Consider the following 14120-nt stretch of genomic DNA (forward strand, 5'->3'; position numbering starts at 1 on the left):
ACATCTTCCTGGATTATTTCAGTAGTCTCCTGGCCTGGACAATCCCCAATCCATCCTGCTGACAGAGTGATCTTCCTAAAATGCAAGTCTGACCATCATTTAGTTTTTCCCAATAGCTATCAAGATAGAGTTCAAAATCTTTAGCTGAGCACTCTTCTTCATGATCTCTCTTTCCTCTGTTGTACCTGTATGATGTCCTGTCACTTCATGCTGCCCTGTCAATACATAGACCAATGCCTTGGCTTGGCTGACACCTGCCAGCCATAGACACCTTTGTTCAGATGACTCCTATCTTTTCAAACTCAGTTAAAGCATTTTCTACTTTGGGAAGTTTTTCCTTTATCATAACACTTTTTAACACTGGACAAATTGCCTTTATTGAGTAAGCAAATTGACAACAAGAAGCATATCATATTTCACTTTATATCCCAAGTAAAGTACTTGGCACACCATGGGAACTAAACAAATACCTGGTGAATGAATTATTATGTGACTTTGGTATTGATGTCTTATCAGCAAGTATTAGGTTTGGTTTTGTTTTGTTTTATTTTAGTGTTTATTTATTTTTGAGAGAGAGAGAGACAGAGTGTGAGCAGGGGAGGGGTAGAGAGAGACAGAGACACAGAACCTGAAACAGGCTCCAGGCTCTGAGCTGTCAGCATAGGACCTGACACGGGCTCGAACCCACAAGCCACGAGATCCTGACCTGAGCAGAAGTCGGACATTTAACCAGCTGAGCCACACAGGCACCCTGGGAAGTGTTAGACTGTATCAATAAAATACACACTGTCCAGGAAAAGGCCACTATACTCTGTATGGCATGTGAAGTACTGTGTTCAGTTTTGGAGACCACAGTTTTGGAGGCTGGTTGGCCAACTGGAATGTATATAGAGGTATGTAATACACAGTAACAAGGTCTGGAAACGTTCACAGGTATAATGGTTACAGAAATGAGTCTGTTTACACTAAAGAAAAGTCTTTGAGAATGGGGAGGGCAGAATGGGGTATGACAGTCATCTTCAATTATGTGATGAAGATTATCTCAATAAAAAGACAGAATTTCTAACCGTAGAGCTGTGAATTTCTCCATCTTTCCATTATGGATATCTTAGAAAGAACTTGTGCTCAGGGTGGAAAGATCACCCAAATAGCTTCAAACCCTTTGATTGGGGGCTTCTCAAGCTGTGTAATTTCACATCAGCTTTTCTGAAAAGCAAGTACCGTGTGGAAATCACCAACAATAAGAACTTTTAGTGTAAGCAGTTCCCAGCACTGAGGTTTTTATCATCATTTTATATTTTCCACACTGAAGGCAGAAGAAATCATTCAATGAAGCACCGAGCACGAGCCGTAAAAAAATGTGGCATCATTATAGGCAGCTGAGAAAATAACCAGAGCATAGAGGCAGAACATACCAAGTGCAAGAAATGAAGTGGCTTCTTTCAAATCAAAACTTGGGGAACACAACAAATGATGGATGGTAAACAAGGCAGGACCACATGATAACAATGCCTCCAAAAGTGATCTGCAACCAGAGGCAGCTTTTCTGCAGACCTAATACATAGTAAGCTTCAGGGACACCCTTTTGTCCGTCTCCTCCAAGGTCCTGGCAGGAACCCTAACTATCTTACATTGCCTTTACAAGGGTACCCAAGACTATTTAGGTTTTAGGCATTACAAACCTTGCTTGCTCAAGCCTGTAAACTAGTTTACCAGCAAAACAAAATTTAGTATATGCGTAATGTGTTTAAAATTGTTTTTCGGGCATTTTATTTCAGACACACCTACATACCGAGATTGTAATCAGTTAAGTCAATATTGTCTTTGAAAACAAAAAGATTTTTTACATGTATATTCTAGGGCCAGATTCCTTTCCATGTCTAGACCCTGCTTTGCCATTCTTGAATTTGGGTGCTCTGTACAGATTTTTTTTTAATAATTAAAAAATGTTTATTTATTTTGAGAGAGAAAGAGAGCACATGAGCCAGATAGGGGAAGAGTTAGAGAGGGAGACAGAGAATCCCAAGCAGGCTCCACACTGTCAGGGCAGAGCCAGGGGCAGGGTTTGATCCCACAAGCCGTGAGATCATGACCTGAGCCGAGATCAATAGCAAGTCACTTAATCAACTGAGCCACTCAGGCGCCCCACTCTGTATTGATTTTAAGTATTTGATCATTTTGTCTACTTGAGTTGTTTGCAAACCAGATTCTTCTTTTAGAATTCTTCTTTTATAGCAGGAGGTAGGAGAAACCCTTTACAAATTAAGATGTTTAAATCTTAATTACCTAGTTATGTGGTAAAGGTGTAAATCATATAAGGTTAAACTTGTTCTGCTTCAAGCCTAACATCCCTCTGAGAAGTGATTCCACCTGTTCAACATCAGTGGTAGAACACAGAAGCCTTCTAAGGAGAGAAATACGGTTCAGCTAGATAAACTTTCTAACTCTTCTTGAGTCACATTTTTATAGAGTGACTCCTGTGTTTATTGACACAAGTGTAGTTTTAGAGAATATCACAAAATTACATTAAAATACAAGCAAAAATAATGGCCAGCCATTGATGTATTTTTAATATATCTATTAGGAGATTTATTAAACTAATATTTTCTGATATCTTGTAGAGAGTTGGTGTTAGTATGATGTGAGCAGAAGACCTGAAGTGTTTTTTTTGTTTTGTTTTTGTTTTTTTTTTAGTAATCTCTGTGCCCAACATAAAACATGGGACTCAAACTTACAACCCCAAGATGAAGAGTCCCATGGTCTACTGACTGAGCAAACCAGGTGCCCCAGACCCTAAGTCTTTGAATCACCTAAACCAAGGTTTAATTTCCTTCTCTGCTACTTACTGGGTTTTGGCTGTGGGCAAATTATTTTGCTTTTTTTTTTTTAATTGTATTTATTTATTTTGAAAGAGAGAGAGAGAGCTGGTGAGCAGGGAGGGGCAGAGAGAGAGGGAGAGAGAGAGAGAATCCCAAGCAGGGATTCTGTGCTGTCAACATAGAGCTGGATGAAGGGCTCGATCTGAAAAACGCTGAGATCATGACCTGAGCTGAAATCAGGAGTTGAATGCCCATCCGACTAAGCCACCCAGGTTCCCCCAGTTACTTCACCCTTTTGAGCTTCAGTTTCCTCATCTGTAATGTACGCATAATGCTCATCTTACAAATCTCAGTGGTCTCTCTTGAGTTTCAGTTTCTCCCCTTCCCACAGTACCTTCAATCAGTGACAAACAGCCATGACAACACAACTCTTCACCCAGCCCAAAGGGAGTTTCTCTACTAGTTCAGTCTTTCGACAGGTAACATCTTGGCAGAGTTGATTGTACTCGTTAGTTTGCCTTCAGGAGCCACTTAAACCTTTACTTCCTACAAGTGACTTTTATCCTTCCTACAAGTGACTTTTATCCTTAAATGATCAATGACCATGTTCAATGTCTCCCAGTGTAGTGGTCCTTTCTTAGTCCTCATCCTACTTGGCCTTTTCTAGTATGAGACTCTATACTGTGATGATAAACACTAGTTAAATAGAAAAATAATATATCCTTCTGGGTTTCTTTCTGCCTTTCCTTCTCTGTCTCCCTGCCCACTGGGCTATCTCGTGGATGTAACTAATGCATTTCTGGGTGGGTAATTTCCCAATGCTAATTCTAGTTCCAGCTCATCTCTATGCTTACTTTCTAATGCATTTCCAGCATACATTGAATGCTGGAGATTTTGCTGGCATCTATCATCTCCAGCCTCCTCCCATCCCCATAATCTTCTCATGTTTTCCTTTTTTTGCCAATGGCATTGTCATCATCATATTCTCCCAGGCACCATGTTTGGCCACCTGAGGTTCTTTTTATTCCTCCTCTCTTTCTCTTCTGCTGACTTTTGCACCTGTCTCCTTTCCAATCCTGCTGCATTTCTTTTGGCTGTGCCCATACTTACAGTTCACAATAGGCTCCTACTTGGCCTCCTTGCCTCTAAGCTCTAGCTTATTCCTTGCATGGTCATCATACTCAATTTGCCTAAGAGCCAACTCTGCTTATCCATCTACTTATCTACTCTACTTGGTCCAGAGGTTTCCATGAGTTCTCAGTATCTTTTAGGTAAACGCATCCTACCATTGCCATTTATTACAAACTCTGCTCTCCAACTAAGTGAAATACTCACATATTCCTTACATGCCTCAAGCTTTTCCAGTGCCACACCTTCACGCACATTGCTCCTTCTGTGCTTCTTGTTCTCTCCTGACCCTCTATATGCACATCCTGTGTGTATTTCCAAGAAATCTCAGTGATCCTTGTCTCCTCTGTGATCCTTGTCTGATGTCCTTAGTAAGATATAACCAACTTCCTCCTCCTCTTCATTCTATATAAAAGACAGGCTGTTCTCCTCTTAGGTCATTTATGAGTTTCTACCTAGTACTCTACTTACACGTGCATATTCTATCCTCTGTCAGATTTTAAAGCTCATTTAGTTATGTGTTCATTCAGCAAATGTTTTTTGAATGTCTATTAATAGAGGGTCAAGCCCCAAGTTAAATTGTGGAGGTACAGAAATGAGGAAAACATGATTCCTCCCCTCTAAGGATTCATGATGTAATGAAGATGACAGTAAAGAAAACAAATGGTTAATATTTGGTTTACAAGCAGTGTGTCAGAGGTGCATCCAGAATGTTCTGGGGAGCACAAAGGAGGTGCACAAACAGCCTTGGAGAAGAAGGGAAAGAGCAGAAAACTTCCACAAGCAGATGATATTTGAGCCAAGTCTTAAATACTGAGTCAGTCATGGATGGGGTGGGGAGGGAATGTATTCCGGGTGTGGCATACTTAAAGGGTACCAGTTACAGGCCAAGGACAAGGCACATTACTGGTTCATATTTACTTCCAATACTGTAATGTCCCAACCTATGTTAGGGAAGGGAAGGGAAGGACTGTTCCATTATAAAATGTTCACCATTCGGATTTGTAATGATAAAAACAAAGGCAATGTAGTGAGTTGTCAAAAGTTATATAAAGTATCTAAGTTTAAAATTTTAAAATCATGACCATTCTTATTTTTCTGATGTTAAATGTTCTTTTTAAAAAAAGTTTTTTTATTTTGAGAGACTGAGAGAGAGAGAGAGATCATGAGTGGGAGAGGGGGAGAGAGGGAGGGAAAGAGACAGAATCCAAAGCAGGTGCCATGCTCCAGGCTGAGCCCGATTTGGGACTTGAACTTATGACCATGAGATCATAACCTGAGTTGACATCAAGAGTCTGACACTTAATGGATTGAGCCACCCAGGCGCCCCTAAATGTTATTTTCTTAAGGAAACAGTGTTGATAATACACAATTGTATCTGTTTTTTTAATTTTTCAAAAATTTTTATTATTTTTTTAAGATTTTATTTTTTTAAGTCATCTCTATACCCAATGTGCGGCTTGAACTCACAACCCTGAGATCAAAAGTCATCCAACTGAGCAAGCCAGGTGCCCATATCTGTGGGTTTTTTTAAATTTGTTTTTTTTTAATTCCAGTATAATTAACACACAGTGTTATATTAGATTCAGGTGTACAATATAGTGATTTAACAATTCTATACATTACTCAGTGCTCATCATGGTAAGTGTGCTCTTTACCCCCTTTACCTATTTGACCCACCTCCCTACCCATTTCCTCTCTGGTAACCACCAATATGTTCTCTAAACTTAAGAGTCTGTTTGATTGTTTGTTTGTTTGTTTGTTTTGTCTCTTTTTTCTTGGTTTGTTTTGTTTCTTCAATCCCACATATGCGTGAAGTCATAAGGTATTTTTCTTTCTGTGACTTGTCTCACTTAGCATAATATCTTCTAGATCCATCCATGTTGTTGCAACTGGAAAAATTTCATTATTTTTTATGACTGATTAATCCATTGTGTGTGTGTGTACATACACACATATACCATATCTTTATCCATTTATCTATTGATAGACACTTGGGTTGCTTCCATATTTTGCCTATTGTAAATAACGCTGCAATAAACATAGGGGTACATATATCTTTTTGAATTAGTGTTTATAGATAATACACAGTTATATCTTAATTTAATGTTTTATTTGGAAAACTAAAACACTGTAATTTTATTTTTTATTTATTTTAAAGACTTTATTTCTGTGTAACCTATACACCCAATGTGGGGCATGAACCCATAGCCCCGAGATCAAGAGTCACACACTCTACCAACTGAGCCAGCCAGCCACCCCAACACTAGCAATTTTATTTTTGTTTATTTATTTATTTAATTTTAGAGAGAGAGATTGAGAGAGCAAGCAGGGGAGAGGGGTGGAGGGGCAGAGGGAAAGAGAGAGAGAATCTTAACCAGTCTCCATGTTCAGTGTGGAACCCAACTCGCTCCCACAACCTTGTGATCATGACCTGAGCCGAAATCAAAAGTCAGAAAATCAACCATCTGAGCCCCGCAGAAGCCCCAACACTGGTAATTTTAAATGAGCTGCTGTAATTTTTGTTTTCTTTTTTACTAGTCCCAAACACATTCAAGAGTTGAGCTCTCAAAGGTATTAGTGGATTAGAATTTCCTGGAGAGCTTCAAGAAAAAAAAGAAAAGAAAAAGGACTGATTCCCTTATGCCACTTTGCCTTACTAATTCAGAATTTCTGAAGAAGGAGTTTAGGAGTTTGCCTTTTTATAAATCTTCTTAGATGATTTTGAAAGCATCTTGCTTAAGACCATGTATTCTAGCCTGGCTTCCCTCCCCCTGAGCAGGAGTTGGATGAATAAGTGTCAAATGAATGTGGGTCTATACACTTAGGGTGTATATACTTTACTTTTCCCCCCCAAAAATGAAATGCACATATCTTAAGTGTACATGGAAGATCCCTCTTTCAGGAGAAAGCCTGACACTTAGGAAGAGAGACAAGATAGGAGGTGATTTTAGGGCCTTTTACTTTTGTGCACTAAGGGTAATAAAAGGAAAATATAAAACTCTTCAAAGGACTTGGTCACTGACATGGGCAGATGTAGGATGAAAAATTATTGTTTGGGAATTGCAAGATTAGTTATTCTCCTTTCAAGTGTCATTTAATAAAAAGAGGGTAACATTTTAAAGTCAAGAATATTGATGAATGGGGCAATAAACTCTTATTAATGATATTTCAGTGACCTGAAAAGGCAAATAAACTTCTTCCAGGACCTGACTAATTTTGGATTGAAAACCCCCTAAATCATTTTTCTATATTTCCTTGTCCCATCACATGGTATTAGAGCCCAGCCTTGAATATACATTCCCAAGTGCATGAATATCAAGCCACTGCTCTGAACTCAGGTAATTTCACTTGCTTTTCTCTCAACACTCAAATTCACAGAAATTTAAAGATCCCTGAGTTCAAGTCCCTGATTTTGTGGGCAAGGAAACAGGCCCCAAAAGGACTAAACGGCTCACCTTTGTCTCCCCAACAGTTTTGGAACTTACACAGTCACTTGATACTATTTCCATACATACTTTCACAGACACTTGCATTTGGTAACATGTTCAAGCTCCTGTTACTCTGTAGAGTTAAGTCTCTTCCTGCTTTTCACTTCTGTACATTCTCTTTCCACCGAATCACACAAATTGGTGAGTGAGTCAGGTTTATAACATTCACTCATGACTGAGAAGAAAAGGGAGACACTGGGTGGCTTAAACAACAGAATTTTTTTTTTTTTTTTTTTTTTTTTTTTTTTTTTGAGGCTGTTAAGTCCAAGATCATGGTGCCTGCTGATTTGGTTCCCTGAGAAGGGCTCTCTCCTGGCCTCCTACTGTGTCCTCACATGGGTAGCTCTCCCATCTCTTCTTATAAGGGCACTAATCCCATCATGAGGTCCCCACCTTCATGACCACATCTAACCCTATATAACTCCCAAAGTCCCCACCTCCTAATAGCATCACACTGGGGGTTAGGGCTTCAACATGTATGAACGTGGGGAAGGACACAAATCAGTCATAGCAGCTGTTCCAGAACTAAGACCAGAACCCAGCATAATTGGTTTCAGTGTGGCTGCATGAAAATGTGCTGAGGTCTCCACTGTGAGAGGCCCATACCCCAAGTCTTATCAGTGGCAATAACAGAAGTATAGAAATAACCAAGGGAGCAAGTGCCATAATGGGAAACAGCATTCGAAGGGGATGACATTACATCCAGGGGACAGAGGAAGAATGAAAATATTTTCAAAAGGTAGGGATTGGAGAGAAGACATTATAGGCATGGAAAGGGCTCTATTATGGAAAGGAGTGAGTTGTGTTTGGGAAATAGGGCAGAGCTTGTTTAACCACCAAGAACTAGGCACATCACGCAATAAGGCTGGAAAATCCAGAGTTCTTCTCATGACCCTACTGTTTACTCTGTGGACACTGTTTTTTTTACCGTCTGTTTCCTAGGGAAGAGACCTTGTTCTCTATTTATTAGGTTGATTCTGCAGCGACTAGCAAAGACTCTACAAAGGGTGGTGTATAAATCACACGGCTATTGAAAAAAAGCCAGCAGAGCACTCGCTGCGGCGCGACCGTGCCAGTGGTGAAATGGGGCAGGAGAACGTTTTCCCAGTTGAAGTGGAAATGCAGTGGAGCAAGAAAGCAGAGAAGCTGGTTTCTTGGCAGTGATCTTAAACTGAAGAAGGAAGAAAAAAACGATCTTTTCCTAAAACACACACGGGGACCTGGGCTTTAAGGTCAACGTAGTCTTTGCACCACTGGTTTCCAGTGGGAGGCAGGTATCCCTGGCTCGAGCGGCCGCTGGGAAGGAGGATTAAGGATGAGGCCTGAGGAACGGAGGTCAAAAGCGTGGAAACACCGCCCAGCATAGTCACGGGGAAAGGGCAAACCCTGCTCTGGGCAAGCAGCTCGCTGGAGACCGGCACGCCTAGCGCAGGGGTAGGCAGAAGGGGGAAGCTCCCTGGTTTTAGGCCGTCCCCAGCGTCGGGGGGAGGGCCTTCAGTAAACCTGGGCGGGAACAATTCTGGTGTTTAACAAAAATTTTTAAAAATTTTGTTTTTAATAAAACGTTTTTCAGAACCTCAAAGAGGGCGGTAGCCAAAGGAATCTGAAAAATACCCCGCAAGGCTAGGGGAGCGGGGCGTGCCCCGAATCAGGAGGTTGCAGGCGGTCGCACAAGCGCTGCGCGGCCAGATAACCTTTCACGGTGCAGGAGGCCAGAGCAATCCCCCACCCGCAGCGGAGCCGCGACCTCCAACGCACCCCGCGCACACCCCCTAGCTACGCGGCCGCAGGGTCCCAAGCGGGGGCGGGGCCGTCACAGGCAGGAGGCGGGGCCTGCCGGGCTCGCGCCTGGGGCGGGAGGGAGGTGCGGGATCTTTTGTTCCCTGATTGGGTCTGGGCCGAACAGGGGGCGGTGCCTTGGGGCGGCTCTACGGGCCGGCATTGGGCGTCGGAGAAGGAGGGCGTGGTTTTGTGAAGTCAGTTCCGGTTGGTGTAAAACCCCCGGGGCGGCGGCGAACGGGCTTCAGATGCTTCTGGGTCGCGGTGGGGAAAGCTCTCAAGTTCTTGTGTGTGAGCTGCATTAGTCGAGCGCTTAGAGCGACCCGGCGAGGGATGGCGGCCACCGGGACCGCGGTCGCCACGGCCACCGGCAAGCTCCTGGTCCTGCTGCTGCTCGGGCTCACGGCGCCTGCCGCGGCACTGGCTGGCTACATCGAGGTGGGGACCGGGCGAGCGCCCGAGCGCAGTCTCCTTCGGCCGCCGTGGGAGCGCGGCCTGCCAGCGGACCGGCGGGCCGCGGGGTCCGGGCCGGGCTGGGGGCGCGGCGTGGAGAGCGGGGAGTGGGGGTGGTCCGGCGCTGCGGCGGGTCTGGCGGCGCCTCCCCCGCCCGCCCCTGCTTGGCGCAGTGCTTAGCGCTGGAGGTCGAGCTGCCTCCGCCGCCGCAGAGGCCAAATGAAAGGCATCGGGGCTGCGGGGGGCGGCGGGCCGCCTCGACCGCCCCAGCCCCCATACCGCCCGCGGCGCCGCCACATCCCCTGGGGACCCTGCGCGGTTCAGACGCTCAACCCGTTCTCCCCCGGGATTCCGCGAGCCTCTGCGCCCCGAGGCCGCGGCCGGCGGTCCTCCGCTCCGGACCTCGGTGCGGCGCGGCTCCCTCCGGGGGCGGCTCCGCACAGACCCCAGCTCCCGGGCTGCGGCGGGCAGCGCGCTCCCCGCGTCCGATGGTGGGGCATCCCCCCTGGAAGCAGGAGATGCAGCCTTTGTTGGCAGCGTGGGCTTTGCCTGTGGGGATGCAGGCTTCCTGGGCTGGCCCTTGGAAAGTGTCGAGGTGCTGGGGCGAGCGCCGCTTTGGCTGCACCGGGAGAATGCTCCTGCACCAAGCAGCGGGTGTGCCTTCGGCTTCCTGTGTGCCTTCCTCTCAAAAGATCCACTGCTCTGGCATCAGGCCTTTGGGGAGGAATCGTTAAATATAGCTGTTTGTCTAAGTCTAGTAAACAACGGGAAACCCCTCTTTGGTGTTTGCGCTGCTCCCCTTTTCAGTGGGTTCCAGCGAGGAGGAAAGGTACCGATGAAGACGGTGCAGAAACTTGTTTAATCCTACTTTTTTTTGGCGTCAGAATTTAAGTAGCTGTTCTGCATCTGACGACCCCATCAACATCTTTGTGCGGCGAGGTGGTTAAGTAGCCTGGGTTCTCGGGTGATTCGCTGGAGTTCAGGCCGCGGGAATGGGCAGGGTTGCTGGGGTCGGTGAGGGTTCGAACAGCGTGGTCTGGCCCTTGCCGTTCGTGAAAACCTTTCTGTTCCTGAGGGAGACGTGGGACTTTATTTTTACTTGCCTTCTGGATATAGTGTTTGAACTGTCGGATTGGAATGTGCTTCGGGTGTAGTTTATGTCTTTTCCCTCTTCACTGTTTTTAAAATTACAATAGATTTCTGCGTATTTAGCTAATTTCAGAGAGAAGTGAGACTGGATTGGATTACATAGGCATTGACTGCGAAGTTTCTAGCAAAACCCTCAAGTTAGAATGTGGTCTTCTACAGAATGTTTAAACATTTCCAGGGTCAAGTAAATCTAATCAAGAACACCCCTCCCATGGAACGGCTTAAAATATTTGTGTTCATCCTGCTTAACGCTTTATGATTCTTTGGAGGAAGGTGGGGGAAGGAAGTTATGTTTTAAGTAGGAATAGTTAATGTTTCTACATCCGTGCTTTCAGATGAGGATTATTTTAGTTTCCACACAGTGGTAAGATTTGTATCTGTGATCCCGATGTTGGGAGAGGTAGATCAGTGGATGGCAGAGGAAGGGGAAAAAAAGAATTTTGCGTGGAACATAGAACTTTTAGGTCAGGGTGTCAAAAACGGTTTTGCACCCTCTTTTACCTCACTTGCCAGGGGAATGTGTAATTTTAGGCACTCGTAGATTCATCATAAAGGAGTCATTGGTTTTAAGGAACATCTTCTTTTAAGTTTAAGCAGAATATTAACACCTGTATGGATGCCTGCAGAGAAAGAAAAACTAGCAGTGTCAGAATTAGTTGTCGTGGATTAAATTCACTTGTTACCCACAACATTGTTCAATTGAAAAGTCTGGCTAGACACAAGGTATTAATTAGACATTTCCCTAAAATGGTTTTTAAATGCTGTTTTATGCTAATTTCCGTCTTTGAAACTATATTTTTGCCCACACTAAATTATCTTTCAGGTCGTTTTTCCTTTTGTCAAGCAGGCAAAATTTTATTCATATATATATATATATATATATATATATATATATAATTTCATTGCATTTAATTTATTTGCTTTCAGGCAAAGGACTGCCTAAACCTTGATTTAGATGAGAATGGCCTAAATCAGGATGTCTTTGGGAAGGTCTTTATTGAGATTAGCCAAAGGGATTCTAGCCAAATCCCTGATCAAGTTGCTTGGCGCAGAATTATTGATTGGCAAATCATTAGGGTTGCTTGCTGTTGACGGAATTAATCTCTTACACCTGTTTAAAAAGAAAAACCCACCTCGGTACTCAGGTCATTGGTTTTAAATCCAGGATATGTTCTGTTGTGTGCATGCTCCCTCCCATTTGGGATTCTCAGACCGTATTTATGCTGAAACTCTGCACTCTTTAACAATGGACATGGACGCTTCTGAGAGCCAGAACTCTGGTTCATTCTGCTAACATTTAAAAGAGGGGCATTTATTTGATAGGCAGTTTTCAGGAAGCTCAAATACAAGGTATGACAATTGATTTAGAAGATAAAGAAGGCTTTGTGTTGGTATTTCTGAGTGGTGGTTTAGGGAATGTCTGATTGTGACTTGGGGAGATGTTAAGGCTTCTGGCAGGATTATCAGTCATTTTATGATAACTGCTAAAAATCTTTTGGTGAATATGATAAACTAAGGCTTAGCAATCAGGTCCTTCTTTCATAGAGGGTATTGGTTTCATCATCTAAATCTGGGCTCTTTTACAGTGTAGCCACATGTGGCTCCTGAGCATGCAGTGTGGCTAGTATGATTAAGAAATGAGTTTTCCACTTTATTTAATTTTAATTAACTTAAGTGGGCATTTAAAGCTGAAAGTTCAGTGACTGGAAAACTTTTAACTGTATTTTAAACAACTTGGTTATGTGGGTCTACTTTTTCACCTGTATACTGAATGAAATCTGAACGCATCAGGAATTTCCTATGAAAATTTAGCATCTGAATTGAGATGTACTCTAAAATGCACACCAGATTTTGAAGACTTAATGTGAAAAAAATTGTAAAATATCTCACTAATAATTTTTATATTGATTACATTGAAATGATACTTTAATCATTGGCTAATATGTTAAAATTAGTTTCACCTGTTTCTTTTAATTTTAATGTGACCACCTGAAAATACAACCCATAGAGCTTATATTTCTTCTGGAGGGTGCTAATTTAATGTCTTGCTTGCAGTCGGTCCGGCATGATCTTGTTTTTTTATGGCAATTTTAAATGTTACCTTTTGGTTACTTTTTTTCAATTAAAAATGTTATTTAGAGATAATTTAAGCTTACAAAAATAGCGAAAATTGTACAAATGGCTCTCATATCCAGATTCACCAGTTGTTAATGCTTTCCCTATTCAGCATTTGCTTTATCTTTCATTCTATTATTATGCATTTTTTGCTGAATAGTTTGTGAGTTGCATAGTCGTGCCCCTTAACCCCTTCATTGTGTATTTCCTAAGAACCAAGGACATTGTTGTAACATGTAACTCTTAAAACATACCTTAGTACAGTTATCAATTTAAGGAAATTTAACATTGATAAAATACTTTGATCAAGTCTCCTGTTTTCCAGTTTGTCAGTTGATCCAATAATGTTTTTTATAGCATTCGAAAGCATAGTTATTTTTAAAGCTAAAGAGCTTTAAAAGTCTTGGCAGAAACATGTGAAGGGCTATTAATGTTTTCCAAATATAAAAAGCAGATTTTTAACTTCTCTGATGTTGCTTTGACTTTGGAAGACCAAAACTTAAACACTGTTCAAGATTCTTGAATTATGTCGTTCACCCTTAATGAAATCTTGGGCTTATGCACTTTTTTTTTTTTTTTTTTTTTAGAGATTTTATTTTTAAGTAATCTGTACACCGAACGTGTGGGGCTCATATGTATAACCCTGAGATCAAGAGTAGCATGCTCTACTGACTGAGCCAGCCAGGCACCCTATTCTGCATTTTCTTTTTAAAATAACAGAAGAGGGGCGCCTGGGTGGCTTGGTCAGTTAAGCCTCCGACTTCGGCTCAGGTCGTGATCTCGCGGTCCGTGAGCTCGAGCCCCACGCCGGGCTCTGTGCTGACAGCTCAGAGCCTGGATCCTGTTTCAGATTCTGTGTCTCCCTCTCTCTCTGCCCCTCCCCTGTTCATGCTCTGTCTCTCTCTGTCTCAAAAATAAATAAACGTTAAAAAAAAAAATTAAAAAAAAATAAAATAACAGAAGAAAGGTTATATAGGTTGTGCACATTCATTGTAAAAACTAAAAAACTACAGATAAATAAAAAGCTGAAAAAATAATCTCATATTTTCCAGGAAAACGTCACTGTAAACATTTTGGGGATATATATTTTTGCAGATATATCAAGTACATATATCTCATAAAACTGGTATAGTGCATATTGGAGCTGGTACCTAACACTTCCTATTTTGAATTGTCCTAAAACAAA

At 42.5% G+C, this 14120-nt stretch overlaps 1 protein-coding gene across 4 annotated transcripts in view; it reads left to right on the top strand.

The window, feature by feature from the left end:
* The first annotated feature begins 9452 nt into the window (after window positions 1-9452).
* The window catches only part of APLP2 (amyloid beta precursor like protein 2), an 85989-nt gene continuing 81321 nt past the window's right edge, over window positions 9453-14120 (top strand). For all 4 annotated transcript variants that reach the window (XM_042957623.1, XM_042957624.1, XM_042957626.1 and 1 more), the window contains exon 1: window positions 9453-9655. In XM_042957623.1, the coding sequence (XP_042813557.1) occupies window positions 9551-9655 (105 nt within the window). In that variant the 5' untranslated portion in view covers window positions 9453-9550. The remainder of the gene's footprint in view (window positions 9656-14120) is intronic.

The sequence above is a fragment of the Panthera tigris genome, chromosome D1, assembly GCF_018350195.1.
Source record: "Panthera tigris isolate Pti1 chromosome D1, P.tigris_Pti1_mat1.1, whole genome shotgun sequence".
NCBI lineage: Eukaryota > Metazoa > Chordata > Mammalia > Carnivora > Felidae > Panthera > Panthera tigris.